Raw genomic sequence first — 26,540 nt, 5'->3', positions numbered from 1 at the left:
GCGGTAGGTTTGTGTACGTTTAACAGCTATTCAAATGTCAACGTTCCATGATGAATGCAGCTGGCGCCTCAACTTCGACCTTCCCTCCTTTGCGGCCGCAACTTTTGGGAGGAGTGTTTTTGGAGCTGTATTGACTTTTTTCCCCATCTGCAACAAGTTTTCGCGCTCACTTTCGTGTGCAGATTTTCCATCACACTCACTCATAACGGTATTTTTCTGAATCACATCGTGAGAAAATGCAATTCCAAATGCGGCGGGAGATGGGAAAGAAGCAAATTGCTTTTCGTGCGCTACCGTGGAACGCAGCGAATTTCCGCCTGGACATCATAGAACATCCTCTCCGGACGGGTTTTCCGGTTGGGCTCTAGAGGCCGGAACGAACGAAATTATGTGCGATAAAAACTGACAGCTTCTTGATTGGCGTTCTGGGGAAAAATTTCCGGTAAACCTATAATAATGTGTCGTGTACTCGATGATCGACCGATCGATATATTTCGTCCGTTCTCCTAGACGGTTCAGTTCGAAGAGACCGTTCTTCCTGATCTCTAGTGACAGGTGCTGACGGAGAGTAGATGACATACGTATACTCGGGTCACACCTGACACTACCCGTTATACCAGTTATAACTTCTCCGGGGGGTGAAAGTCGGTCGTCCTCGTCCGAAGAAGTTCGAAGTAATACATTTTTTCAGAATTCGTTATAATAGTTCTTGTTTCTTAATACTAGCCCTAAATGAAGCTGATCTAAACAAATTATAGGTCCATTCACAATTATCTTATTTACATAGGATGGTTCACTTTTAAATTTGTATGGATACCATAATTTGTAATAGTTAATGAGTGATTAAATGAAAAATTAAACGAGATGTCTTATATCATGAAAAAGAAGGTGGTCAAAAATATCTAGCACGATGTCTTTTGATTTTGGCCTTGTGTCTTATCACACCTTTTCCGTTTTCGAACGGTTTTTCTTTTACGCGCTTTGGCACAATTTTCTTTGCTCGCGGTTGCAATTTTGTTCTTATTTCAGGTAATCCAAAAAGTTTCTGGCACTCGCTAAATATTGGTGAAGCCCGCTTTACAATATTTTCTCCCATCCGTCTATTTGATTTAATTGCCTTTGGCATGTTATTGTTTGCCTTAAAGAACAAAATCTCTGGTGTTCTATAGTCGGTGTTGCTTACTAATTCTGTAGTTGGATGATTTGTATTGTTATATTGCGTGACTGCTTGTTTTTGTAATAATCTAGTATCCGATCATTCGTATTTGTGCATGTTCGTATTCAGAATATCCGTTATTGCACATTGTGTGTTTCTAATCTGTTCGTTTGATTCTGCATAAAATGTACAAATCGCACAGCTATGGATACAACTAGGGTGTTCTGTTATTATAAGGTTGTTTTGTTCGTTTGGTTGTTTCACATCATCTCCTATTGTCGTTGTACTAACATAACGTTCTTTTGTGAAATTGTTATTGCTATGTGTTTCTGGTAGTGTACTAACATAACACTCTTTTGTGAAATTGTTATTACATAGTGTTTCTTGTTGGGTTTGCATTACAGTTTCTTTTGCAAATATAGCAGTTTGTTTTCCGTTATAATCGCCAGATCTTTCGGCAGAATAAATGGTTTCTAAACTTGAGGTTTCGGAGTTGGTAGTATCTAAGAGGTGTTTCTTAGGACTCGAAGAGTTTTTTGTTATTGTTTCATTTGCATGAATTTCTGGTGGTATTTGACTAAGAGCGTCAGCGACTATGTTTGTCTTTCCTTGCTTATACTTCACTTCGTAATCGTAATCTTCTGACTCTAATCGCCAGTTAAGTATTTTTGAATTTATTTTCTCTTTGACCTGCCAAAAATTTGTCAAAATTTCATCTTCTTCACCGCCGAAATTTTCAGTATTATGTGAAGGAATTCCATTATTGTTAATAATGTTTCTATTGGCTGTAAACCGACTATTCGTGGAGGAATCTACTTCCATTTTTTCTGTATGAGTTTTAAAATGGTTTTGTTGAACTGGGTTGACCTGTGAATATGTTTGACTTGGCCCTTGGGTATGCACAAAAGATGTTTTTGCGTTTGTATTAGTACCAAATGTCTTGTTAACTGCACCGGATTTTTGATATTTTGTTTGTGTCAATTGAGAGGATATTTTTTCATTTGCAGTGAACTTGCAAAGAAACGCATAAGCAGTTTCAATACTATCAGGCTTAGATGCTTGTACATAACCGAAATAAGGGTGCTTTAGCCCGGCAATGAATGCGGCAAGTACATCGTCTTCTATAAACTTGGAGATGGCTGTCCAACTTTCACTGTACACACTGTTCTGCTTAGCAATTGTTTTAATGTTAAGCATCAATTCTTTTGTTTTCTTATAATATGCATAAATACTCATGTCATCACTTTGTTTATTCGACCAAAGCTGGGCTTTATATGTGGCCAGCTCTTGACGATCACCAAAAGCTTCTATTAGTACTATTTTTACTTCTTCAAAATTTATCGGGTTACCAGCTAAACACAGCACGTCCTTAGCATTTCCACAAATTTTATTTAAAATAGATTGTACGTAAATAGCGTACACCTGGGAGCTTACTAAGTCTTTGAAAATTTTCAGAGTGTTTTCTACTACTGTTAACCAAGACTGTAGCTGTTTTCGATTTCCATCATAAGGCGGTATTGATTTTATTGGATCGGGGATCCGAAAAACATCACTAGTAACAAGAGGCAATGAAACAGGCTCTGCAATCGTGTTTGATGAACACGTGTTTCCAAAGTTCGATGGCCTTTGTACCGTGGCTTCATACGCTTCCTGCTTTGCAGTTATTTGTTCTATTTTATCATTTAAAATGTTTAACTGTGAAATCACTTGCGTTAACACATTTTCTGTCGTTCCCATTTGGGATTGCGATTGTTCGAGCGACATCGCTCCTAGCTCAATGTTTAAGTTAGCAATTGGAATGTGAGCTAAACTTCCAGAATCTATTGAATCAGCACTTTCACTATATTCACTATCACTCACGTGTTCGCGTCTGGTAAATAATAGCTTATCCAGGTCACTCATACAATTGCAAAAAAAAAACAGAAGAGGTAGAAAAAAACTACAATAGATCACAAAAGCCGTCTATCTGGTAGTGCGGTTTTGTATTTAGATAGCGCGTCTATCTTGTAGTGCGCACTATCTTTCGAACGCCAAGTTCGATGCTCTTTGAAAAAAACTGGGTCAAAGGAGACAAAAGATGGGACAAATAAAATTGATGTGAGCACGTTACAGGACGGCGGCACCACAAATCACCCGATCTTTGACGATCGATCGGAGATGAAACTACGCTTAATAAAAAAACGAGTTTCGGGTACTCTTACACAAAGGATCACAAAAAAAATGAATCACTAATTTGCACTGTTTTAACCTGTTCACTATACTCACATCCTACCGGCTGAGCCAATAATGTGTCGTGTACTCGATGATCGACCGATCGATATATTTCGTCCGTTCTCCTAGACGGTTCAGTTCGAAGAGACCGTTCTTCCTGATCTCTAGTGACAGGTGCTGACGGAGAGTAGATGACATACGTATACTCGGGTCACACCTGACACTACCCGTTATACCAGTTATAACTCTATATCTCTCATATGTTAAGCTAGCTCTTTCTTCTTCTACCAGTTGTTCAGTGGAAAAATGTCACACTCTTTTCTGAAGCGTTATGTTTTTCCATAATGCCGGTGCCTTCCGTTTAATTACCTGGCAAACAAATTTTAGACATTTAGAGATAACGAATTTCACAGAATATCATTTGGTACAAAAATCAGTCACTCATGAAACTGCCACCTTAAACTAGCTAATTAAAATAAAAATTTTCGCAAGAAATTGTATGTTTGATCATGAGAAGTAGATACCGAATATTAAAACATATTTATGAACTCTGGATTCCATGTAAATTTGAGAAACTTTTCGTTCGAGTTTTGTAACATTCATAGAATTTCTCGCTATAATACCGGTGTAAATATCTGCACTTTAGGAGCGTTGGAACTAATGAAAAGCTATTCTAGAGAAATGAGCAGATGATTAAATAAGTTGTTCGGGAAAATTGAACAAAAAACAATCTAGACATCATTCCTTCTTATTAACACAGAAATATGAAATTTATTCTATGAAAAATTCTAACAAAGCCCACAAAACTTAGCTCCTAATTGATTAGAAGAAACTATAGTATTTCAATGGAATGCTGACTAGTCCATTCTGCTTAATGTACCTCCTAAAAAGATTGATAATATTCTCCAAATTAACGGCAGTCGGTGTTCGGGCTCAGTGAAGCATAAGTATCGTTTCTTGCTAACGGATCGGTCGGACCTGAACCGTTAACATAAGTTCATCGGAAGCAGCATCCCACGAACGGACGCGATTTCACCAACATTGAATAATTTTCACGTTTATTTACCTTACCATTCGACCCGATCGATCCCCAGTTCCGCGAATCCGGGCGTCTTGGCGGACGAAAGAAAACTTCCCAAAGAACAACAACTTCTCACTTTGCTTTACGGAAACTTCCCACACACCGGAAGCCCCGTTGGTGTTTGCGGTTATTTGAAGTGGCTCGTACGATGTAAACGAGCTTGGTGACATAATCTTTCCACACTTTTCAGGCCAATAGAAAAAAGGAAACGAAACACATCTTGGACCGTCGGACTTTTCCATTTCCACAGGGCGCGCGTGTAAGCCAACGTGCCGGACGTAATGCAAAGTCCACTCCACTTTTGCTTTCAAGTAGCGGAAGCTGTAAACTCGAAACAGAACTGTTCGTTACACGTGATGGATGTGCGTTCAGCTATTGACAGGTTCTCCCATCGAGATGAAATATATCTACGACCCAATTCATCGATTGCTGATCCAATCGAGCGATCTTCCCCAGGATGTTTGATCGTTAAATAGAAGGTAAATATTTGTCCCGCATTCCTTTTATCTTTACAAACCGGAAGCCGGGGGTTCCGTCTATTAAGTGGTATAATGAAGTGGAATACCGGTTTTGTCTTTTGATTTCGTTTCCATTCTAAAATTCAAAGTTCATAATTTCTCCATTAACGTGACAAGACCCACGCTGCGAAATTGCGAAAAATTCTTTGAACTCTTAGTAAACGGTGAAAAGCATGCCAAAATATATCGACTTCATAAATAACCCACAAACCCGCGGAGAGTTAACGCACCATAAAGCGAATGCAAATGGAAGTACGTCCGCTCGCGAGAACAAGAGTCCCAAAGCCGTTGGGTCGGTATTTTAAAAAATGCCTGATCTCATTCCAGCTGGCGCCCAAATTGCGTACAAATGTACCTCCGAGTGGTCATAAATTAAACTCAATTAGCGATCGACCGCCGGGACGTGCAGTGAATTTGTTCGGTGTTTACTTATCCTCACCACGATGCCTTTTAAACTTGTCACCCGCGGTTTCGGGGTGACGACACGCACACCGGTTTGCCACCGTTCGTGGCCTTCATTTCGATAAACCGTGGTTGCTTTTTAGTTTGTTTTGTTTGTCGTCGCTCTGAAATGAAATGCTCGATCATTTGCGCCGGCCATGTTTGTATTCATTGGATGAGGCGAAATAAATTGTGGCGGGTGATTTCAATTACCAAGATTGAATTTTTAACGCACAACCACCCGGTTGCACAACCCCTCTCTCCTTCCCTACCGGCCAGCTTTCTATGAGCAGAAATGGGTGCAGAAAATCCCGAAAGCTGAAATGCGAACGCGCGCACTTGTTTCGATTGATCGATTGATCATTAAGGGAATTTATTATCCTCCCTCCATGGCTGGCGTTGGTGGCAATTTCGTGCCCAACCAGATGGGGTGGTGAGAAACCACCGTGCAAACCGCAACGACACGCATGCAAACGATCGGAATCGCACAAGAAATAAATATTGTATTATTTATTTTCCCACCAAAGAGCAAACACATACAGAGAAATGGTGGTGGTCCGAGGAACAGCGTTTATTTTATTTAAATTCTTGTCAACTGGTTTACGAGGCACGCTTTTCTGCGGTGTTTCCAAATAGAAATATAAAGGCAATTATTGGAGTACATCAAAAACAAATTTATGTCGGTAATAATTCAAATAGAAAGTATTTTGTGATAATAACCATAAAAAATGTCATCGATTCTATTTTTCATCCTTTAGTAAATAAAATGTGAAACACTCTTCATAGTCGCAGCGTGAAAATAGCACTTCATAAATCTTCTTTTAATAATGCTACCGATGCACAAATCACAAACGGTCTTCCCATTTTTTTTTTCACGACCGACACTAGGCGTGAGTGGAATAGGATATTTGAAAAAATATTGCCCAACGTCTCGGCTCGTTCGTTATTGCTTCTCGTGTTGCAATCGATGGATATTTATGATGTGCAAACTGATTGCTTTTTGACGACAAAATATTTTCCCTAATTTTCTAGCGCCATGGGTAAATATATTACATCCCAATGGTTAGGACTTGTGCAGGGACAAAGTGAAAATTATTTCTTCTAGCGCTTGGCGCGTACAAGCGATGAGCAAAATTGGAGCATGATTGAAACCTGACGAGTTCATCAAGTAAACGAACATTTTGCCCGGCCATAAACCACCCCAACAATGTATGAAGTATGCCCACGGAGCACCACGACATCAGGGAATCGTGTCAAACGGGTTTCGTCTGAACAGGATGTTTAATGTTTTCGAAAAGGCTTCAGTCATATTTCGGTTCACGGAAACTCGGCACCAATTCCACTTTCCTTTCCGTCCTCCACAGGTCGTGATCGACCTAGATAACGTTTCTGCTCCCTTTTGGGAGCGTATTACTCCTTTCGCAAACGTTCAGAACCGTTCGCGAGGTTTCGACAGCGCCCAATTGTTTCCCGGGAGGTGGTTTTTCATTTTTGCTCGCGCGCCTCGCACACACATAGATGAATGGAATCCTATTGGGAGCATCGTTTCGTTGTTTTTCCCCCTCCACCCTCTGTGCATCTTTTATGTTTGTTTAGCTTTGCTTTTATACCTTCACGCACGGAAGCTGCAGATCATCAATGTTTTTTGGAAAACCCCACGCGCCCCGTGACCGCACGCATTTTTTCCTCTATGTGACAGATGAATGGACAGATCCGGGAATAACCACAAGGATGAACGAGGGGAAAAAAGTAAGGGAACTGTCAAACAGAGTTATTATTATTGGATGAAAATTTTTCCTCGCACCACTTCCAACGCATCACTCACCGTTGACGCCGTCTAATTATGCTTCGCTGGTGCTCGATGAATTTTATGTTTTGTTGGGCGTAAAGCATCTCCCACGCCTGTTATGTTACCGTTTGGTGCATTTTTATTCTACAAAATTCTCTCATTATGAATAATATCTCATACTTTCCTAGTTTTTATTTCCTAGGAAGAGCCAACTCATGGTTTCTGGTTGAAACATTTCTACTTCCAAATGCGATCCAAAAGGGACTCGGGTTAGATCCGGAAAAAAGATTCAAATTTATTTATAGAACCTTCTCTATGCACACTCATGATTGAAACACGTGTTTTTCAATGTTGTATTATTTTTTTCTAACCCAGAACGGAACTCTTTTTCAAACCCTCGTCATGGCATGAACTGTCACCTTGGATAAATGTATTTTCTAGGAACCCCCAAAGTGCGTCATTTTACCAGACCGACCAGTTTGTATCACGTTTGCCCGGTTAAGCTGGGGGGTTAAACAATTCTCTACTTTGTTCGAAAGCTGATTTCCCTGACAAATTGATGATTAACACACTTTTCCATCGAACATGACGGCAAAGCCATTGGAAAAACCTTAAGCGGCCGAAGAAAACCAAAAAGTAAAAACACGAGTAGAACTATGTAGGTTAAGAGACAAAGCAGGCCGTTACGGACCGGTTGTCGTAAAAATTCAACTGTCTCGCTTGACCTGTCTAGAAATATATTTTACTCGACCACAGAAAAAACAATTCGAATGAAATCATTAAACGAGTGTGCAGTAAACAAAAACAACTGCGGTTGGTTTTATGACAATACCACTTGTCGATGTTGACGTCAACGAAAACAAATAAATAATTTAAATCATTGACAAACACCACTCAAGAATCGATCGGACAAAAAAACAGACCACCAAATACGAATGTTTATGGAAAAGAAAAGGAAACATTTTCCCCAAACACATAATATTCATTTTTGCAAAGATCGCACTTCACGCGCGCTCGAATTGAAGACGCACTTCGCCTTCGTGCCGGTCAGTCGATAATTAACTCGCCCCAAAGAGTGACACGCCAACGTTTTGCCAAGTCTTGTCTTGTTTCGCGTTTAATAGCCGCTCGTAAACGTCCTCAATAGAGACGCCATGAAGCTTGCCACCGTTTGGTTAATCTTGTGGTTTTCCGTAGGCAGTTTGGCACTGATTGGAAGCGTCACCGCGCAACGGAAGCAACGACCGAAAGGTGACTACAACTACGGCACCACTGCCGTTCCGCCTTCGCAAACCAATCCAGCACGAGGTTTACCACATCCGGATATGAACTTAACGAGAACGAAAACGCCGATCCTTCAATCGGCTGGCAAGAGATCGTTCCCAGACTGGAAAGTGATTTCGCTCTCGGAGGAACTCGAACCTGTCGTGGGCGCCGAGTCTGAAGTTCAGGAGCTGGTGGCAGCCGTCGGCAAGAAAGCACCTGTAACTCCAGCACCGGGTGTTCCATCCGTCAATGCCACGTCAACTCCTAACGAGAAAAGTGACTCCTTCCGTTCGTACATGGTAAGAACGAGAGAGACATTACCGAACTTGCCCTTTTCGCTTTTTGCCAAGACCAGATTTTCCGAGAATATACATAATTTGCCTCCAAAAATAACATTTTGTGAAGTTAAAAAGGGAGCCACTTAAGTCCTTCAAAAACCGCTCTCTGCTCCCATCCAGGAAACGCACCGCAAAAAGTATTACGCCCAGTACCGGGCTCAGCGCCGGCGGTCCGCCTACATGGACAACCTGGAGGAGATCAACGAGCACAACAAGGAGTTTGCGGCGGGCAAGAACCGATTCCGGCTGGCACCGAACGCGTTCGCCGACATGGTAAGTATATCGGAAGGGTTCCATTCCGCTCGCTTCGGGAGGCTTACCGTAGAACCCAATTTTCGGAAAGGGTTGATTTGATGTGGGGCTTCAACATTCACCCAGGGCAATTTATGTGCACGGTTCGGGGCGCACATCTCCACGTGGCACACGCGCGCGAATATTAAGCCTCATGATGCCGACTACATTGAGGTAGTGCCTGGAGCGTACGAGTAGGGAAAAAAAGGAAAGCTTTCGTTCAACAGCTACCATTGGAACTCTATCCCATCGGAACTCCAGAGCTGACGGAGGTACTAAAAATCCTGCCATTGCAGAGTGCAGGCAAAAACGGATAACCAACAGGCTTACCGACATGATCCGTACACAAAAGCGACCAAACGTGAAAGGTAATCAATATTAATGATCTCCCGCTGCTTGGTGGTTATTTGGAGAAGATAATTTAAATTGTGTAAGCGCCGGCTGCACCTAACCCAGCTTTCTAACACTGACTATCGGAAGCAGACAGTCGGCTGCCGTGGATAGAGCGGATTTTGGCTGATAGCAAAACAAACAAATTCAATTAAGCCGATTATGATATGAGCCGATAACAAGTAAGACCATAATGTGATTTACTCTATTTTACGTTATAACGAGGTTTTGCATTTGTTAAAGGCAAGTATTAGGAGTTTCTAAACATTATGTCCTGTTATTAGTTTGAAGAGTGACAAAGAAACAAATATTGAAAAATAGTTTATTAAACGTTTGGATAGCACGTAAGGACAAACGCCATTGGCAGCTACATTTCGCAGCCCAACAACCGACAGTATTCAGCTTCGTTCCACGAAACGACTGGTAGCTTTTTCCAATGATCTACATAAAGGTCGTTTTGCCGCACCAGGGCAACGGGGATGGTTACCCGTGCATGCCAAAAGACACATTCCACATTCTCTGTGTTCTGGGAAATGTTTAGGGCTTCCATCACATGCACCCTAGACTAGAGCTTGGTAGGTTAGCATACCATTTTGCGGAAGGATGAAGGTGTTCTGATTCACACTCGTCGGGAGCCTCAGTTCATTAAGTTTCTGTGGGTTTTCCCATCGCGTGGCTTGGGTATCACTTCTCGCCGGTGTAATGGCTTCACACTTTGCATTCGAATGGAAGTAACTTTCGCAATGGTGCTCGCGATGTTACGCCTGTTGGAGAGCTATTAGCAGTTGGAACAAATGCATAGACGAATTCATTTAATTCTATTAATTTTACTGTAGCACTCATTTCTGAACTACAGTAGGTCCTTTTAAAAGGCAAGAACACAGATAGATTTGGAAATATGATTTAAAGTCCTTCTACTCCTCCACAGCAAAACAGCGAGTACCGGAAGCGACTGATACGGCTAAAGATGGACCCACACCGTAAGCTGAGTCCAAGCATCTCGGACGAGATCGTCAGCTCTAGCAACGACCTGCCGGAGTCGCTCGATTGGCGAGAGAAGGGCTTCAAGACGCCGCAGGCAAACCAGAAGTCGTGCGGTTCCTGCTACGCCTTCAGCGTGGCGTACGCCGTGTCGGCCCAGCTGATGAAGCACATCGGGCGGGTGGAGCTGGTGAGCGAGCAGCAGATGGTGGACTGCTCCACCGCCACCGGGAACTTGGTAAGTACCACCAGCTTCTTCTTAGGTCCTTCCTACGATACTAAACCAGCTCCGTCTTGTCCCTCTTAGGGCTGCGGAGGAGGATCTCTGAGAAACACCCTGAAGTACCTGGAGCAAACCGGTGGAGTGATGCGAGCGTCCGATTATCCGTACACGTCCTCGGTAAGTAGCTGAAGGTCGGTAGGTATTACATTAAATTTGACACTTGCGTGGTAAGTCGCCTCGAATGCATTGGTGGAATCAGAAGATTGGGCATTTTTTTGTGCGGAAACTATATTGTGTGGGACGTCTCCGGTTGCAACTCGACGAGTGGACTGGAAAAAAAATTAGCACATTACTGCTAATTTGGACCTGTGTCGGACCTCCGCATCTACACCTCACCTCACGACTTCAAGATCCATCAAACCTGCAAGTGGCTAATAAATGGGCATCATTTATTTACTGCACTTTTCGAGTGCTAATTGCACTCGACGATGTGGAGGAGTCAGGATCGGCAACAACAGATGAATTTGTGGCGTGTCAACAAGGAAGGTAAGGAAGAAAAAATTAAATCCAACAAGCACGAAAAAATTAACCGATGGCTGTGACTTTGCAGACCTGCGAATTGCATCGTGTGTGCCGCTTATCGTAATTGATGATATTCGTAAGTATTTTGAATATATCTCCTTCCCTCCAACGCTAAAGGAATGGACCAGAAACGACAGGAAAGTTCGACGAAACAAGAGACGGGACCCGTCGTCGGAGGGTTAAATTATGAACTCGACATTCCTCGTGCGCAGTTTCGGGCGAGAAAGAGTTATGAAAACGGTTACGCGCCGGAGCTGCACGAGAGGCCTCTCTTTATGCATCGCCCTGCCATTTTAGATGAATTTATTAATTTCCTATGTTTTCACCCACTTTCGCAGACAGAAATCCCCTCTTGATAAACACACACAAACGATGGACGACCGTATGTCGCGCGCAATTTAAAGGGCACCTGACTCACTGCTATCAGCAGGTCCGTTCGTGTGGCTAGGCTATAAATATTGTGACGAAAAGCGGCCTTGTTTGGTGCGCGTGTTGGCTGGCTGATTGGTGCACCCCGTGGTGAACCGGCTGACCGCCGGATGACAACCTTTCCTGGCCCGAGAGAAGCTTCCCGGAAGCGGCTGACGTAAATCACAACACACGTTGATCCTTATCAGCGGGTGAAAACAGTAGCAAATTCTATCATTGCCAGAACCGAAGGGGGAAAAGATTTAAATCCGTTCTTTTTCCATTCCTTTTACCTTTAGACATCGGGGAAATAAAGATTCTGTTTGTGTAGAAGGGAACGGAATCAGTTTAATTTTGTGCCCTAATGAGCTTAGGGTTTTGATTTGATCCTGGTGGTTCGGTTTGGAGTGACGTGGGTGCAGTGGATCTTGTCAACAAAATCCTGGTTCCATTCTGCCTAATGAGTTCACTTTCGTTTGGTCGATAATCTTCCCAGCTTCACAAACAAGTTTGTTGTTCAACAAATAAATCCTTCCAAGCCAACTTAAAGGGAGATTACAAGTTAACAAAATGTCAAAGCGTTTGAAACATTTTTTCTTAACCTTTCAAAATCATTTTATTTTACCCTATCCCTGAACCACTTTAATCTCCCAACGGCAAGAAAAGCCACTGAACGCAGAAAATATTTTCTCTATATTTTCCACTGTTCGCTTTTGAACCAAATTAATAGTTTATTGCTAGCAATGAAGCCTAATAGCAAGGAAAACCCGCCCATCCTTGGTGGCAGATGCTCTTACACGCCGCTCAGCATCGGAACGGCGTAGTGTCACCCCAATCCTAGCCACTTCCGATGCTGAGCAGCTTCCAAGCCTTGATGACCAAGTAATCCGCCAATCATGGGTGCAAATAGAGTATGAAAAGTAAATAGAGTATGAAATCAACAGCCATTGCCGGAAAAGCGCGCTTTGGTGACCCGGGCTCGATGTGATAAACAAATGTTTAGGTTCCCAGCAATGGGCCGATCCATTCATATTTTTGCAAAGCAAACAAATACATACTGGTGAATGAAATAAAAATATAGCGCGCCTTTGCGTTATACGGAACGGAACTGGAATGGAAAAAAAAGGTTCCACAACAAAGGATGGCATACAAACTGGTGGGAGGAAAAAGGCGGCCTTTATCGTACCGCTTGATCGTAGGCATATCAATGATGAGGCATAGCAACGAAGGTGCAAAGAAAGCTCTAAATAAAATGTGCCCAGAAAATCAGCGACATTAGAGCCCTGGTTCGGTGAAAAGAGGTTTTTCGTAAGTAAAGAAAAAAGTGCAAATCTCCCGAAATGTCGACGATGCAGGGTTTATTATACGAAAGGCAATCAAACGGGAATGTAAAAAGGGAAATAAAGCCCAACTCGTTGTCAACGCGGTGAGTGAAAACATTTCCCTGGGAGGTTAGTAGATGTAAGCAAGCAATCGCACCATCAAAGCGAGAAAAAAACACGTGGCATGAAGAGAATTTTTACGAAATTTTTAGGACAAAACAGTGCAAAAAGAAAAACACTACGGGTGCTAATGAATTACCAGAATGGAAAGCTTGTTCCGCTAATGGATCGTAAACAAGATGTTTTTATTTTGCAATGTTTTTCCAACGACATTCCAGTGACGATAGGACGTTGGAATGTTGATTATGTAGGGGAAAGCACAATATATTCTAGTGCAAACATAAAAAGGAAATGTTTCCTTATCATTATATCGTTATGTTTACCTCATTTTAAAGGCAGTAGAAATTTTCCCACGATCATTAGGCACGTCTACTGGAATTTACTTCACAGTTTGAATAAATTCAAACATTAAATGTACATTATTGTTTTTAAAGCCTTTCCCGAATTTTCTATCTACTCCCGCGTATCGTCTAGCTTTGTTTCTAACACTCCGACATCAAGTTCTATAAAGTGCCAAAAAGTGCTTCAACATCAACTGGTTGTTAGCAAGAGCGTGTACACGTAGAACGGATCAAAACTTCAATTTCACGCCCGGCAGCGACTTTCCCGTGCGTTCCTTGAGCAGTTTTGCCGCCGGCAAGAGAAGAGTACAGCGTTGCTCAAGAAACAGATATTAAAACTTGCTCCAAAGTACCCTCGAACGAGATTTTGTGGAAAGAGTAAAAGGAAATTCATCTGATCGATGCAGGTTAAAGTTTTCCCCTGCCTTTAAAGAACTTTCCTTCTGCATCCTTGTTAGAAGGTTACGGGAGCGTTTTCCCTTAGGTCGTTTATTAAGCTATTTAAACGAGTGTTGATCAATGAAAGACCAGCGTCTATGCTGAATGTATCAATCAGTCCTTGTTCGTAAAGCTTGCTTTTATGTTCAGTACCAAGAACTTAGGCTTGAAGAATGGGACGTTTATTATTCCAACACTCGAGTGAAGACAGAATCTACGATTCCATTGTCAGCAGAAAGGCAGACGGAACAGGAAAAGTCTACGTTTACCTTCAAACCGTTTCGATGTTTGCGTTGTAAGAGGATGTCTTAGGTTCCTGGAAATGGACGTTATCGTCCTCGACGCAAGGTCGCTCAGGATGATGAAACTCGTTAGGAGGGTTTTACCCAGAAGCGAGGGAAGCAAAACTCAAACACACAAAAGTTTCGAAACAAACAGTCGACTTTATGGCAAACATCCGTCAAAGACTTCGGACCAATATTGTTTGAATCTGAACACGTGAGTGGGCGCACATGTGGACATCCTTGTCGGAAGCGACAATCTACTATCAAATGTTCAGTTTGAACACATTTTGTTTTCCAATCGATCGTTGTCGTTATCAACTCACCTTTTTACCAGCCTTCTTCCCACACAAAACCGAGTCTACGCCGCAACTTCTGGAAGTCACAGCTCACAGATCGTCGCAAACTGCTACTCACGTTGTCCAGCATCCGAACTTTCCCACACCCTTGTTCTCCTTTTCACATCCCCCCCCCAGCATCCACTCTTGTATGTGTTTATAAATAATGCTAACAGGGAAAGCAAATCACTGACCGAAGGCGCCCACAACGTGGCGTTGAAGATGCACTCATCTGCACTGCACTCGCTATGTTTACTCACTCCACGCACGGCTGAGGGGACCTTTTGAATATAAATATCATATTCTCGGCGCTGCTGTTCTCCTCATTGTATACCGCACTGACGGGTTGCTGATAGGAATTGCAAACAAACGAAAACCTTAGAGCAAAGGAAGGAAGGAAGCGAACCCGAAGTCGAAGAAGGAGAAACGTTGAAAAGAAGCACCAAATTAACTGCACCTTTTCTCCTATATGGAGCACATTATAAATAGATTGGCCGAGCGGAATAAAACAATAAAGCGGAGGAACAAAAATGTGTGCACGTTGGAGATGTTTTCCCGCTCAGGACATGAATTTGTTATTGGCCCGATTGTGTTGGTATAATTAAGATGTGTTTAAAATTCGGTTGAAGCGTTTATAAAGGCCGTAAATTAAATGGACACCATCGGCGAATCGGTGATGAAAAATGCAAAACCCGTTTTCCCCTTTTTTTTGCTGCAATGGTTGTCAAATAAAATTATGTTTCACTGGGCGCCTCCATTATCAACGCTTGCTTTACTGTTTGCAGCATGCCTTTTTTTCCTTTTCTTAAAAGAATTCTCCTTGGACTTGCACAGTCCCACACAAAGTAAAAAGGTTCAGAAAATATCAATATTCATACCTTCCATCTTCATTCGACAATCTCATACTCCTTTCTCGAGCACTTACTGCTTTTTTTCAACTTTTCTTCGGACAAAAATGTCGTTTGGACTTTCGAAACACGCGAGGGCTCACCTCATCTCACATTTATCATCGATTATCGTTAGCGTTCGCCCAGTTTTCCCCAATGTTCCTGACCGATGTAGAACACGTCAAAAGGGAACAATAAAAAAACACACACACAACCTGACGTGTCGCCCTCGTTCGCACGTAAGAAAACGGCGTATTTGCACTTTGACCATCCGGCAGAGAAGCCGCGCAGTCGAACAGGAATGTTGGGTGACCCCCGAAGAATGTGACTTTTCCCCGTTCCCCCGCCCTCTCATCCTGCGCCGCAAGGTGTTGATTGAGGGATGGAATAAAAATAAACAATCTGTAAAAGCCGACTGACGAAGCTGCCTCCAACTGTGGCAGGGCGCCTCGGAGAAAGAAACAAACAAACGGAACTTATGTTGTTCACTTTTTAAAAATAATTCTTTCTCATCGGCAACACTCCGGTTGTCCGGTCCCACGGCGGAGAAGGAAACAGTCCGGATCAAATATCCAATGTAATGCAACGAAACACCGTAAATGACGGAGAGCCGGTCCAAATTCTTCTTCCAACATCAGTTCACTCTCAACCTTTCCGTGCGAGACCAGGACAGAAGAAGAAAGCCACTAGCATGCAATAAAACTGTGCGGCACCAATAAAGTAAAGTAAAGTTCGCCTTCATTTCACTTGCGCTTTCATCTTCGGTCCTCGGGCGAACCATTTTCCCACGAAACCGCGGACCGAATCGCGAAACAGACGAATCCGGACGTCAGCGATTCCTTTTCGGACTCCCACGCGTCACTCGAACAGGGAACAAGAAACAGATCGGAAAAAATGACAGAAACATCAACAACACATCCTAAAACACAGCTAGATGTAATCAAAAGTGATCAACTATGGGTCGGTGGAAAATTGGAGAAAATTGAACAGAAACCACCGACCAACCACACCACCACCGTCGAACACATCGATGCTCGGCAGTGGGAAACAAAAGTTGGAGAAAAATAAAGACCGGCTCAGAGAGCACAATGTTCGACCATTAGGATTAGCGCATTAGGAGTCTTTTTGGGGGTTGTACTTTTTTTCGTTTTTCTGTCCACTAAGTAACATTTCTCGAGAGTTTCACTTGGCGTTCCGCTGCCCCTTTTTTGTCATTCATTTGTTTTTCCGCTTGAATCTTCCGAGGACGGAGCTGAACTCCAAAATAGGTGCCCGAGACAACTTAAAGAGAATCATTTTTTAAAAACATAAATTATCCGAAGCTTGACTAAAACAAATCACGCCACGGGTTGGTTGACATTTTCACGGTGTACTGTTTTCATGTTTCGGTGCGTAGTTTTTCTTTTGCATTGGAACACTCCACTTTTCTTTTTCTTTTTGCTTTCTCCACCATTTTGAGTTGAGGTACTTTTCCTGATTTGTCACACGGCATTCTGCACAGCTTATTAAATTACATTGTCCATCTTTTTTTTGTTTTGTTTTTCGTCGTTGGTCAGAAAGTAACACGAGTCCCGAATGGGATCCTTTGGCGGATGTCGCGACGTTGGAATGGTCTCTTGGGGAAAGATAAACCCTCCAACCGGAGGATTTTGGGTGACCGTAAAAATGATCCGCCACAAAGCTGAGCATATTTTCGCAAAGAAATAAAAAATTAGTGCTCCCAGCCTATGTTTCACTGACCGAAAGAAACAACTTTACGACAAATCTGTGCCACCCGCGAAACACGTTGTTCTACGACGAGCGCGACATGCTTGGACTCCGACGGTCCTCCGACATCCACACGATAACTCTGGCGCTGGCCCAAGCGGTTTGTGCCCAAGCGAACCGACACCTTCGACTGGCGGCTTCCAACTGACTCGAGCGTTGTTGGCGCTGGCGTTTCGTTTCGAGCGATACGCAACCGAAAATCGACGCAACGGACGCGCGCGTGCTGTGGCGGAACCGGCGGATTCCGGAATGCCGCGAGACCGACGAAACTGGCCGGCCGGCCGACGATCAGATAGAGATTGCCGCTCGAGACACACACGCGCGCGTCTCGTTTCGCTCCCGGAGGAGTTCGCGAGTTAGACCGTTAGCTTTCTCCTCCAAACCAAACACGCGACACGCTCTCGAGAGTTGCGAACTGTTGCGAGCCGCTCGACGTCGTCGGATGTTTTGAATCTGGCGTTAGTTGCATCACCTGCTACAGCAGGTCGTGCACTGAATGCACTTCGCGAGGTGCAACGTCTTCGATGCACTTTGACGCGACCGGCTCCCCACGTTTCAAGCGTTAGAATTCCGTTTACGTTGGCGGGATTTAAAAACAGGGTCCGTTGACCTGGCTTCTACTACTCTTTTGGTGTTGTGCGGGCGGCAGTGGTGACAAAAAATATACTTACGAGTGGCTCACAACCATTGCTATCTTGGGTAAAAGTTTTCCCAACACGATGAGAAGAAAATGGAGGGACGTAGATAAAGAAGAGGTTGATTCATGTTTGAAAAGAATAATGTGTAAAGTTTGTAGATACGACGTAGTTAGCTACAATGAAAGTGAAGTTTTGGTTTTCATAAACAATTTAAGCAGCGTTTAAAAATCTTGTTTGAAGCTTATAATGTGTAAAGCTTACATTACAAGATACGATGTAGTTGATTGTTGGGGAGTTTTCTAAACCACAGTTAATGAAATTATTCTTTTTAATTATTATTTTTTTAAATGCCAGAGATAGTTTTAAATCAATAATAATGTTCGAAATTTTAGTAATAACAAGCAGTAGTTTAAGGTTAATTGTGAATTAGGTTTTCGAAAAAACGATGGATTTGAAATCCGTTCAAGATTATTAAGAAACTATACTTAATACTTGTTGGGAATGTTTCACATCCAAATAAAATAATGATTCAAACAAAACAGATTCTCAAAACATTGTACTTTACAATATCTTATTTGCTACTGTAAGCGTTTAGTATTGAATTTGTATTGACCTCATTCGATTCGTTGCCATCACGAGCATCTAATAGACTCACGGATCAATCGCACAGACTCACTCGCCTTATTCGTAATAGTTTCTAAAAATATGACCTTTCTTATATGGTCTTCAAATTAAAACTTGTTTCATCCCTCGCCCACACGCTTCCCGGTGGAGTAATTTCCACCGGTCATCAATTTAACACCGCTCCCGCGTCGTCCTAAAACGGTTAACTCTGCCGAATTCAACCTCCTCGTTTACGTCGTGACAATCGGCTACAGTCTGTGCGACATTCGGATCCGTGTTGCGTGACGATGATGAAAAATATCACAGAAATTCGAACACGAGAGAGAGTAAATCTCTATGCAACATCGCCGAGTCAGCCGAGATTCTCTGGCGCTTCCGAAGCACCGAGTGTTATTTCCGCCTTTCGATCCTATTATTTCGTTCCACACCTGTTGCTTCTTTCAACGCACCCTCCCAATGTAACCCATGCCTCGCAAGGGGGTGGATTCTTTCAACAGGGTGAATTGGTGCTTCATCTGAACGATTGGAGTACCAAAGGAACATCCCAAAGCGGCAGATGAGACACGCTTGTTGTTGCTGTTGATGAAGTTTATATAAACAACACCACGTGTGTGTAGGCAAAAGATTCGAACGCCGCTTATGCGAAACAGAATCACAACAACTATTGGTTTTCCACTCTGAAAACGGGATTTACCACCTGCTGTTGGAGATGGTGTCGTTTGTGGAGTGAAATATTTATTTCTTTAATTCGATGCCAGCGCAAGTGTTACGCTTTCCCCCCCTTGCTTTAAGCTCCTAACAATTCGTACAAACACTTTCAGTACTCTCAGAGTGCGAACGGAAATAATATCTGGAAGAAGGTAAAACAAGTCTTCTGATAGAAGAAAAAAAACACCCGATAGCGTCGAGGACACTTTGACTCCGCGAAACGGACGGAAGCTTAACACGGAGGCAAACCAAAAGAGGGAATGAAAAAAAGCTCCTCCTGGGTTGCTCTGACAGGAACATAAATTTCAGATAATCCGGATTAGAGGCACTTGCTCTGGGCACTTGATTAGTGTAAAACCTGTAACTGGAGAGCCAGAACCCGGACCTGGGGACCTTTTTTTTTGTCGAAGCCGGCCGTAGCGATGTTGTCTCACGCTGTGAAATGCGGGGAACAGGGATTTTAACGCAGAGCAAAAGATCAAATGAAATTACTTTCCGAGGAAGACAACTCAGTCCAACGTGGACGGACGGAATAGTTCATCTGATCTTTAATACTTCATTGTTCAACGTCTTTTAAAGTGGACTGCAAACAGATGCACTAAAGGTGAGTAGTTATTTGAATTGTGGAAAAATTAAATTTAAATTTAAAATATTTGTAATTAAACTACACGTCGTTTAAGCTTCCCTTTATTTAAAATGAACAGATTACTAATGATTATGCTAACAAAGTATAAGCCTAATCCCAACGAACACGTGCGATACTAAATGTTGTTGTTTACGTTCATGTTCCCCAACACGCACATGCGTTTAAATGATCCAATTGAAAACCCCAACCACTAAATCGAACCCAGCCTCAATAGAGCTAACATTAATTATCGATGTGGAATAAATTTGTCATTTGCACGCTCGCGTACAAATCCGCTCGAGTGTTTTTCCACATTCGAGGCACGAAGGGGAAAGAATCAACCGACGCTATATAGCCTATCAATCATGCTTTATGCAGCGTGACCGCCGCAAGGCCAAGACGTTATGCTCCAATCAGCTGCATTTCTTGACACCTCTGAACCGAACGGGTCGCGCGCGTATCAAGAAGAAGCCACCGGCATCGGAAAACAACGTGTCATCCACTCGCTGATTTATGATTTTCGTTCGCGCGCCTCCCTTCGGGAGACCCCCCGTCTCGAACCGCCCCACTTGGGTGTGGTACGGTTGAAAGGAAATACGGTAGAAAAAAAATAAAATCGAAGGTATCGGACCGGAACGCACATAATATGCATAACAAACACTTGAGCGTCAAATTAATAGTCACGACATTGTTTACCCAAAACGGGGCGCCAAACGGGCTCCCGGGCAGGACGCCAATTGGATGGGGGTTCATTAATTTGCCTTTTTTAAGCGGGTAGTATTCCCCGGCTGTTTTCCCTCAACCCCCCTCCACCAGAGTGCCCGCATCAGTGCTAAATTCCTGTCGGCTTCAAGAGTCTCGAACCCCGACGGGCAATTATCAGCTGAGCGCGCTACAAATTTGGAAACTCGTCCCGAACGTCCACGGAAACGGAGAAAGAGTAAAGGGGGCTGTGGTGGTGGGGGAAATGACACGCTTCTTCGTTACGCCAGTTAGTGCGTGCGTGCGCTCGCGTTTGAGACGTATTTGGAAGTTGATCGTGCGGAGCCGGTGTTTCCTAGTGCTCAAGAAGGGCCGACGTTTGCTCACAGCATCAACAAGGGAGCTGGAAAGGTGGATGGGATGAGGGAGGGAGAGGGGGCATAGTATGAAATGCACCCAACAACTGTTCCCTTAATGCAGCAAATTGAGCGGCATTAGTTTCTATTAGTGTAGGTTGAAGCCCGTGTACCGCTCGAAGATACATTTGCAGGTGCTAACTACCGCAATGGAGTATGCCTTCGGAGGACAGGAAAGGAAGAGGCGAAAAATTTATGGAAACGTGCACGCTGTCATGTCCTGCTTGAAGAAGGTGCACGCAGCTTGCGTGGTCCGCACACGAACCGGGTTGACATAACACAACTGTCGAACAGCACCCTGGAGACCCTGGAGTTTTTCCGATGACGAACGAGAAAATGGCCACCGAGCAAGGAGAGTTAATTAATTTGTGCCCTCGAGAGTGGATCATTCGCACCGGTGCATCGCGGATCGTGGAGGGAATTAATAGCAATCGATCGACTCTCGGAGATCTACAACATTGTTTTTCTCTGTTCTTTCTGTTCTTCTCGATCAAGCAAAATACGGTTCCCAGAAAATTTAGAAACATTTACATGGAAATTGAAAATTTTACAGACAATTTAAACAAGTCGTCAAAAATGTTTTAGAACGTACTTGATTTGTTTGCAACAATAATAATCATACATGCTATTTTTAAAATCCCCTTCATACTTAAGGGATAACGGCAGAGTTCATTCAATAAAGCTCAATGTCACCCATTTGCATTATTTCCTACTTTCGCTTCGAAAAAATATGCCTGACCACATGAAGGTAAAGCAGTAAACGAGAAAGGAAACATTTTACTTTAAATTTGACCTCTCACTCGAAATGGGTTACAAAATTAGTCCATCTCATTCGATTCCGATCGATCCGCAGGCAACTCAAACCGCACGACGAATTCGACTCCATTCGATCCGATTCGCAAGAGGTAAAAAAAAAGATTGTTTCAAAAACAGTCTCCACGATTGCGTGTGGGTGCCTTTGAATCGTTTATGTTCTGCATATATTCTACTTATGTCAGGCGCAAACAACCAACCGGCCAGTCCTACGTATCCGGAACGAAACACCTCACGGCACGGCGTGCAACGTCCGGGGGAAGTGATCTCATTTCGGTATCGGCGATCTTCGGCAGCTTCACGCACCTTCAGGCGCCTGTAAATCTGTTGGCCGATCGAGCTACTTCTTGTAGTAGTACAAAGTGAATCCGTAACTCTACGCCCTCACAGCGAAGACCACTTTACGGACCACGAGGTATCACTGGATCACGGAGACGCTTCGAAAACATTCAAACGAGATTATCGATCATCGTAAATTACCTCTCTTTGCGTGGACAATGGGAAAACAACATAGGCAAAGTCAGTTGCAACAATTGATAAAGTTTTGCTAAATAACGTAATATTAATATAAGGAATATGTGTTACAATTTATTACACAATAATGTTTTGTTATAAACAATATTGAGGAAAAGAACTCTTCAAAAATCCTTGCCAACACCTGCCTTGTGCTCTTTTTATGTCGAAAAAATAAATGACAACAAAAGTCAACCCACTGCCGATCTGATCCTCGCCTTGTGATCTAGAAAGGCGAAGAAAACAGGCAGCTTAGTGGCAGATACTAACGCGAAATGGCAACCGAAACTGCAACCGTATCACTTAACGGCCGTTCCGTAGATCATCTGAAGGCTGCCCATTCCGCGACTCAATTGATCCGTAATTAAAACGTCGTAAAATGTTTTATTACGCACCGAGCCTTTTTTCCCGATTTCACCCGGTTTTTTTTCGCTACCATTTCTCCACCCCCGCCCCGGCGGCCACAAATCCCACCCCCAAAGCTGGATTCAAACTGCGTCGAGATCGGGTTTCTCGCCCGACGATTATTGTCGATTGCGTGCCAAAACCACTGTCGTCCAGGCTCGGAGGACAAACTTTGGAAGCGAAACATCAACAACGACTACTACAGAGGGGAAAAAGATAAATACAAACAGGCCAATGTTGCCATCGTTTGTCCATCGATATGGACCAGTCGAGACAAGAACAAGGAGGGAAAAAAAACCAACAAACCAAGGAAAGGTTCAGGTATCGCTCTATCGCAAGCCACCTGGAACAGGGGAAGGAGGAACCCATAATCGTAAAGTACACTATTTTATGCAAATGACTGACAGAAATTTACATTTTTACCGAACTGGCTGGTGCTTAATCAATCTTCGTTTCTGCTGCTGCTGCAAGGAAAACCTTTCAATCGATCGGAAAAAGAGACGTCGCCGTCTCCACTACCGATTCCGGTCTAAAGTGCAATGGCCGTTTTTACCATTGAAAGGGTATACGATACGTTACTTGTGTTATGTGCAACCAGCTATATTTTTTTGTGTTTAAAATTATTTTTGAATGTTCTTATTTATAGTTTGAAAATTAAATTATTTATTTCTCCACAAAATCATTAAATTTTAGTTAAAAATATTTTACCTATTGCTGCGAAGGAAAAAGGAATGAAACAGTTAAATTATACCTGTTCCTTTGAATAAAATAATCAATCCAAAAAGAATCAAAGTGGTCACTTTATAACGAATGATCCAAACACCAGAAAAAAAACGTTACAGATTCACTTTAGATAATTTTAAAAATAGAAAAATTCATTTTCGGAATAAAAAACTGTACTTCACTGTACGGAACTGCAATTCACCGACCGATTCTGATTCCAGACAAACTACCCGGAGACACATGAATCGCTCGCAAACGAAGCAGGTTGACGCCGCACTTATGGCCCCTCATTCCCAGAAGCGAACCGTGACGAGCAACGGGATAATCAAAATTATTATTAGTTTGTGATTGTTATATTTCAGCAAATAAAAATTTTAATCCCTCCCTTCGCGGTCCACCACGCCCCGTTTCCATTTGGGCATATTTTCTCGTTCACTTTACTTCGCTCTGTTGCGGATTGAATCATGGACCGTTCGAATTGATTGTTGTGAAGTTGATTGGATAAAGAAGTTAAGAAAGCCATTTCGCGGGCCGACGAGAGGCTGCGGCCAAAGGGACAGCGTGAAAGTAAGCAACTCCCGAGGCAGGATCAAAGCCAGTGAACCTCTCGCTCGCCGTTCGAAGTTCGCGGTTTTAAGAAGAAGTAACTGCGTACCAACGCAGGTGGAAGGAGGCTGAATTTGGATAATTAAGATACCGAAACCGAGCCTCTCCACGCGACGCAAGGTCGCACGGTGCGGGTCCGAAGGTTTTCAATTTTGGAAACCACCACCATGGAGTGTTATCGTAACTTCGAAGGATTTGTCGTTGTTTTTCGCGGCTTACGACAAGATTGCTATCACTTAATCAGTCAGAGGTGGGAACGGATCCGGTTACACGGCAAGGGATGGTGGTGGCCGAGCGAGAAAAACATTGCTATTTAGTAAAAATAAAGTGTGTTCTCATTTGCATTCGGGATCCTGAGCGCTAATGTGTCGCTGGCTGAAACATTCAATAAACTCGTTCGATGTGGGACGATTGCTTTTTGGGGTAATATTCAACAAATGCTTTCATTAGTAGTGCGTTGGACGTTTTAATTGCAACATACTCTTTCTTGACGATTTCATTTCAATAACGGTTGCTGGAAGTTGTAGTATCAAATCAATTTGCGCTTATCATATAAACTATGCAAAGTACCGTGAAAGTATTGCGTGATATTCTTGCTTCACTATCTCCGAGGGCAAGTAAATTCCCGTTTTACAGAAAACCGTTGCAATTTCAAATAAAATTAAAACAGCTTCGCAAAGAACTCGACGCATGAAATTGTGTAATTTATTTCCCTACGAAAAAGTGCGATTAATTGCACAGAGCGATGAACAAACCCCTAAAAAAAAAAAAAAGAAGGAAGTCCCGCAATCGATCCTTCAGCACCAAATTCACGGAATCGGTGTGAAAGCATGCCCATAAACGGCCCCTATTGTATGCAAATTGGAATTTACTGCGGAACTCGTGGGAAACCGGGAGGGAAAAGGCAAAAATGTGCCAACAACAAATCGGCGACCCGCGGTTCCAAATTTCGGGTAGCATACGGTAATATTTTAAAAGATATCCGTTGCCCCTCTTGCGGCTGCCGGCAGGAAGTCATTGGGGGGAAATATTGAAGATGGCCCCACTATTGCACTTTTTAACAGGTTGCGAAGTGCAGTGCGTCCTTGGGCATTTAAAGCAAAAAAAAAGGGAACCAAACCAAAAGGGGAACAAATTTAATTTAGCACCACAAAAAAAGGCCGAAAGGAAAGCACACCAAAAAACCGATTTCAACCGTTGGCCCCCACCTGTGGGCCGAAAGACGGAATCATTATCGGCGAATTGGTCGTAAAGTTAACTGAACCTGTCCGTTGCTCGGTACGCATTAAATTAAACACCTTTGATGAAGGCATTTCGTTCCAGTTTGTGGTTTTATGAGTATCATTTTGTTTTTACTCGCCTCGTATGCATATGACCACGCGTGTCCCAAAACTTTGTGTGTTCCAGCGGTTCTTTTGCGAGGCTCCACGTGTGTAAAACGATCCGGATTTCGGAACACGCCGATCGATGCGATATTGTTTCTTGGATTCAACACTGACCGACACGGCACCGCCGCTCCAATTAGGACACGGCGTTGAAAGATATTAATTTCCACGAATTGCAGAGTTTTGGGATTTGTTTTGGCTGAACTTGATTGCCTTTCCCTGGCGCGACGACACGTCGTGCGGTTTTAACGATCGATTTGGGTATTCGGCGGATCGTATTTTTATGTCGCCTTTTTCAAATCTGCACAACCAAAGCGGATATCGAAACGCGCGTACGGTGGTACCAGTGAGTTTACTTACTTTATGGTGCTGTAAAGTTTCGCTTGACATTAAACGCACCGCTCGGTGAGAGATAAAACTGGCCAACGATGAAGATAGCAGAGTCGGGACCAGATGATCCTCTTGTGGCTAGTAAGCTCATGCCAGTATTTTCAAATAAAATACTGTGCCAAATTGTCACTTCTTAGAGCGACAATATTAATTACATCCCCAAAGCATTCCCCTTGTGGAAAGTCCCGTGAAATGTTGCCCACCACGTGGTTCAAATAAACTAACAGCTAATCGTACTCCGAAAGCTACTAACGGCGGAACTTTGTTTATCATCCATTCGGACATTTATCGATTGTTTACGTTGTTATCTAAATCGCTCGTGTCGTTGTTTTATTTCACCTTGTCCAATGAATGTAAACACCATAATAAAGTCCCATACCCCCACGAAACAACTGTCCACTACTAATCGTCGATTTGCATGTAGTGAAACGATAGGTGAAAATTCAACCCTAAGGCACTTTCGAAAGCAGTAGGCGGAAAGAAGGAAAGTACCCGGTCACCGTGTAAAGGGCCACTAATTTGTAACACTCCTCTGAATTGTGCCGCACGTTGTTAACATGATCGGGAATAAGATCATTTTGTTAAATTCAAATAAATTATTTAGCTTGTCTGCAACCAGATCGCGATCCCTCGTGGGACACCCCAGCGCGTGTGTGTGTGTGAAAATTTACGGCTACCCTCAATTGCCAGACGCAACACTTTCCGACCAGGCGCAAGCGAATGACCACCAACAACACCTCCTCGCCACGAGTGGCAAAGATCAGTCAGGCAGCGCCGAAAGTTGACTGTTTCTGTCCGGTCTGAAAGTTTATTTTTATTATTT

The 26,540-nt window shown here is 43.1% G+C and overlaps 1 protein-coding gene and 1 pseudogene across 1 annotated transcript; one reads left to right on the top strand and one right to left on the bottom strand.

Annotated features, from left to right (window-relative positions):
* Nucleotides 1-14,593, bottom strand: part of LOC131261469 (cardioacceleratory peptide receptor-like) — a 47,284-nt pseudogene extending 32,691 nt beyond the window's left edge.
* LOC131271611 (procathepsin L-like) lies at nucleotides 8,351-11,989 on the top strand. The gene is made up of 5 exons (XM_058273103.1): nucleotides 8,351-8,761; nucleotides 8,921-9,073; nucleotides 10,410-10,700; nucleotides 10,770-10,862; nucleotides 11,975-11,989. The coding sequence occupies exons 1-5, from the start codon at nucleotides 8,351-8,353 to the stop codon at nucleotides 11,987-11,989; spliced, it is 963 nt and encodes a 320-aa protein (XP_058129086.1).
* Nucleotides 14,594-26,540: the final 11,947 nt, after the last annotated feature.

This window comes from Anopheles coustani, chromosome 3 (genome assembly GCF_943734705.1).
Source record: "Anopheles coustani chromosome 3, idAnoCousDA_361_x.2, whole genome shotgun sequence".
Classification (NCBI taxonomy): domain Eukaryota; kingdom Metazoa; phylum Arthropoda; class Insecta; order Diptera; family Culicidae; genus Anopheles; species Anopheles coustani.
This window is presented reverse-complemented; position numbering and strand designations above follow the sequence as displayed.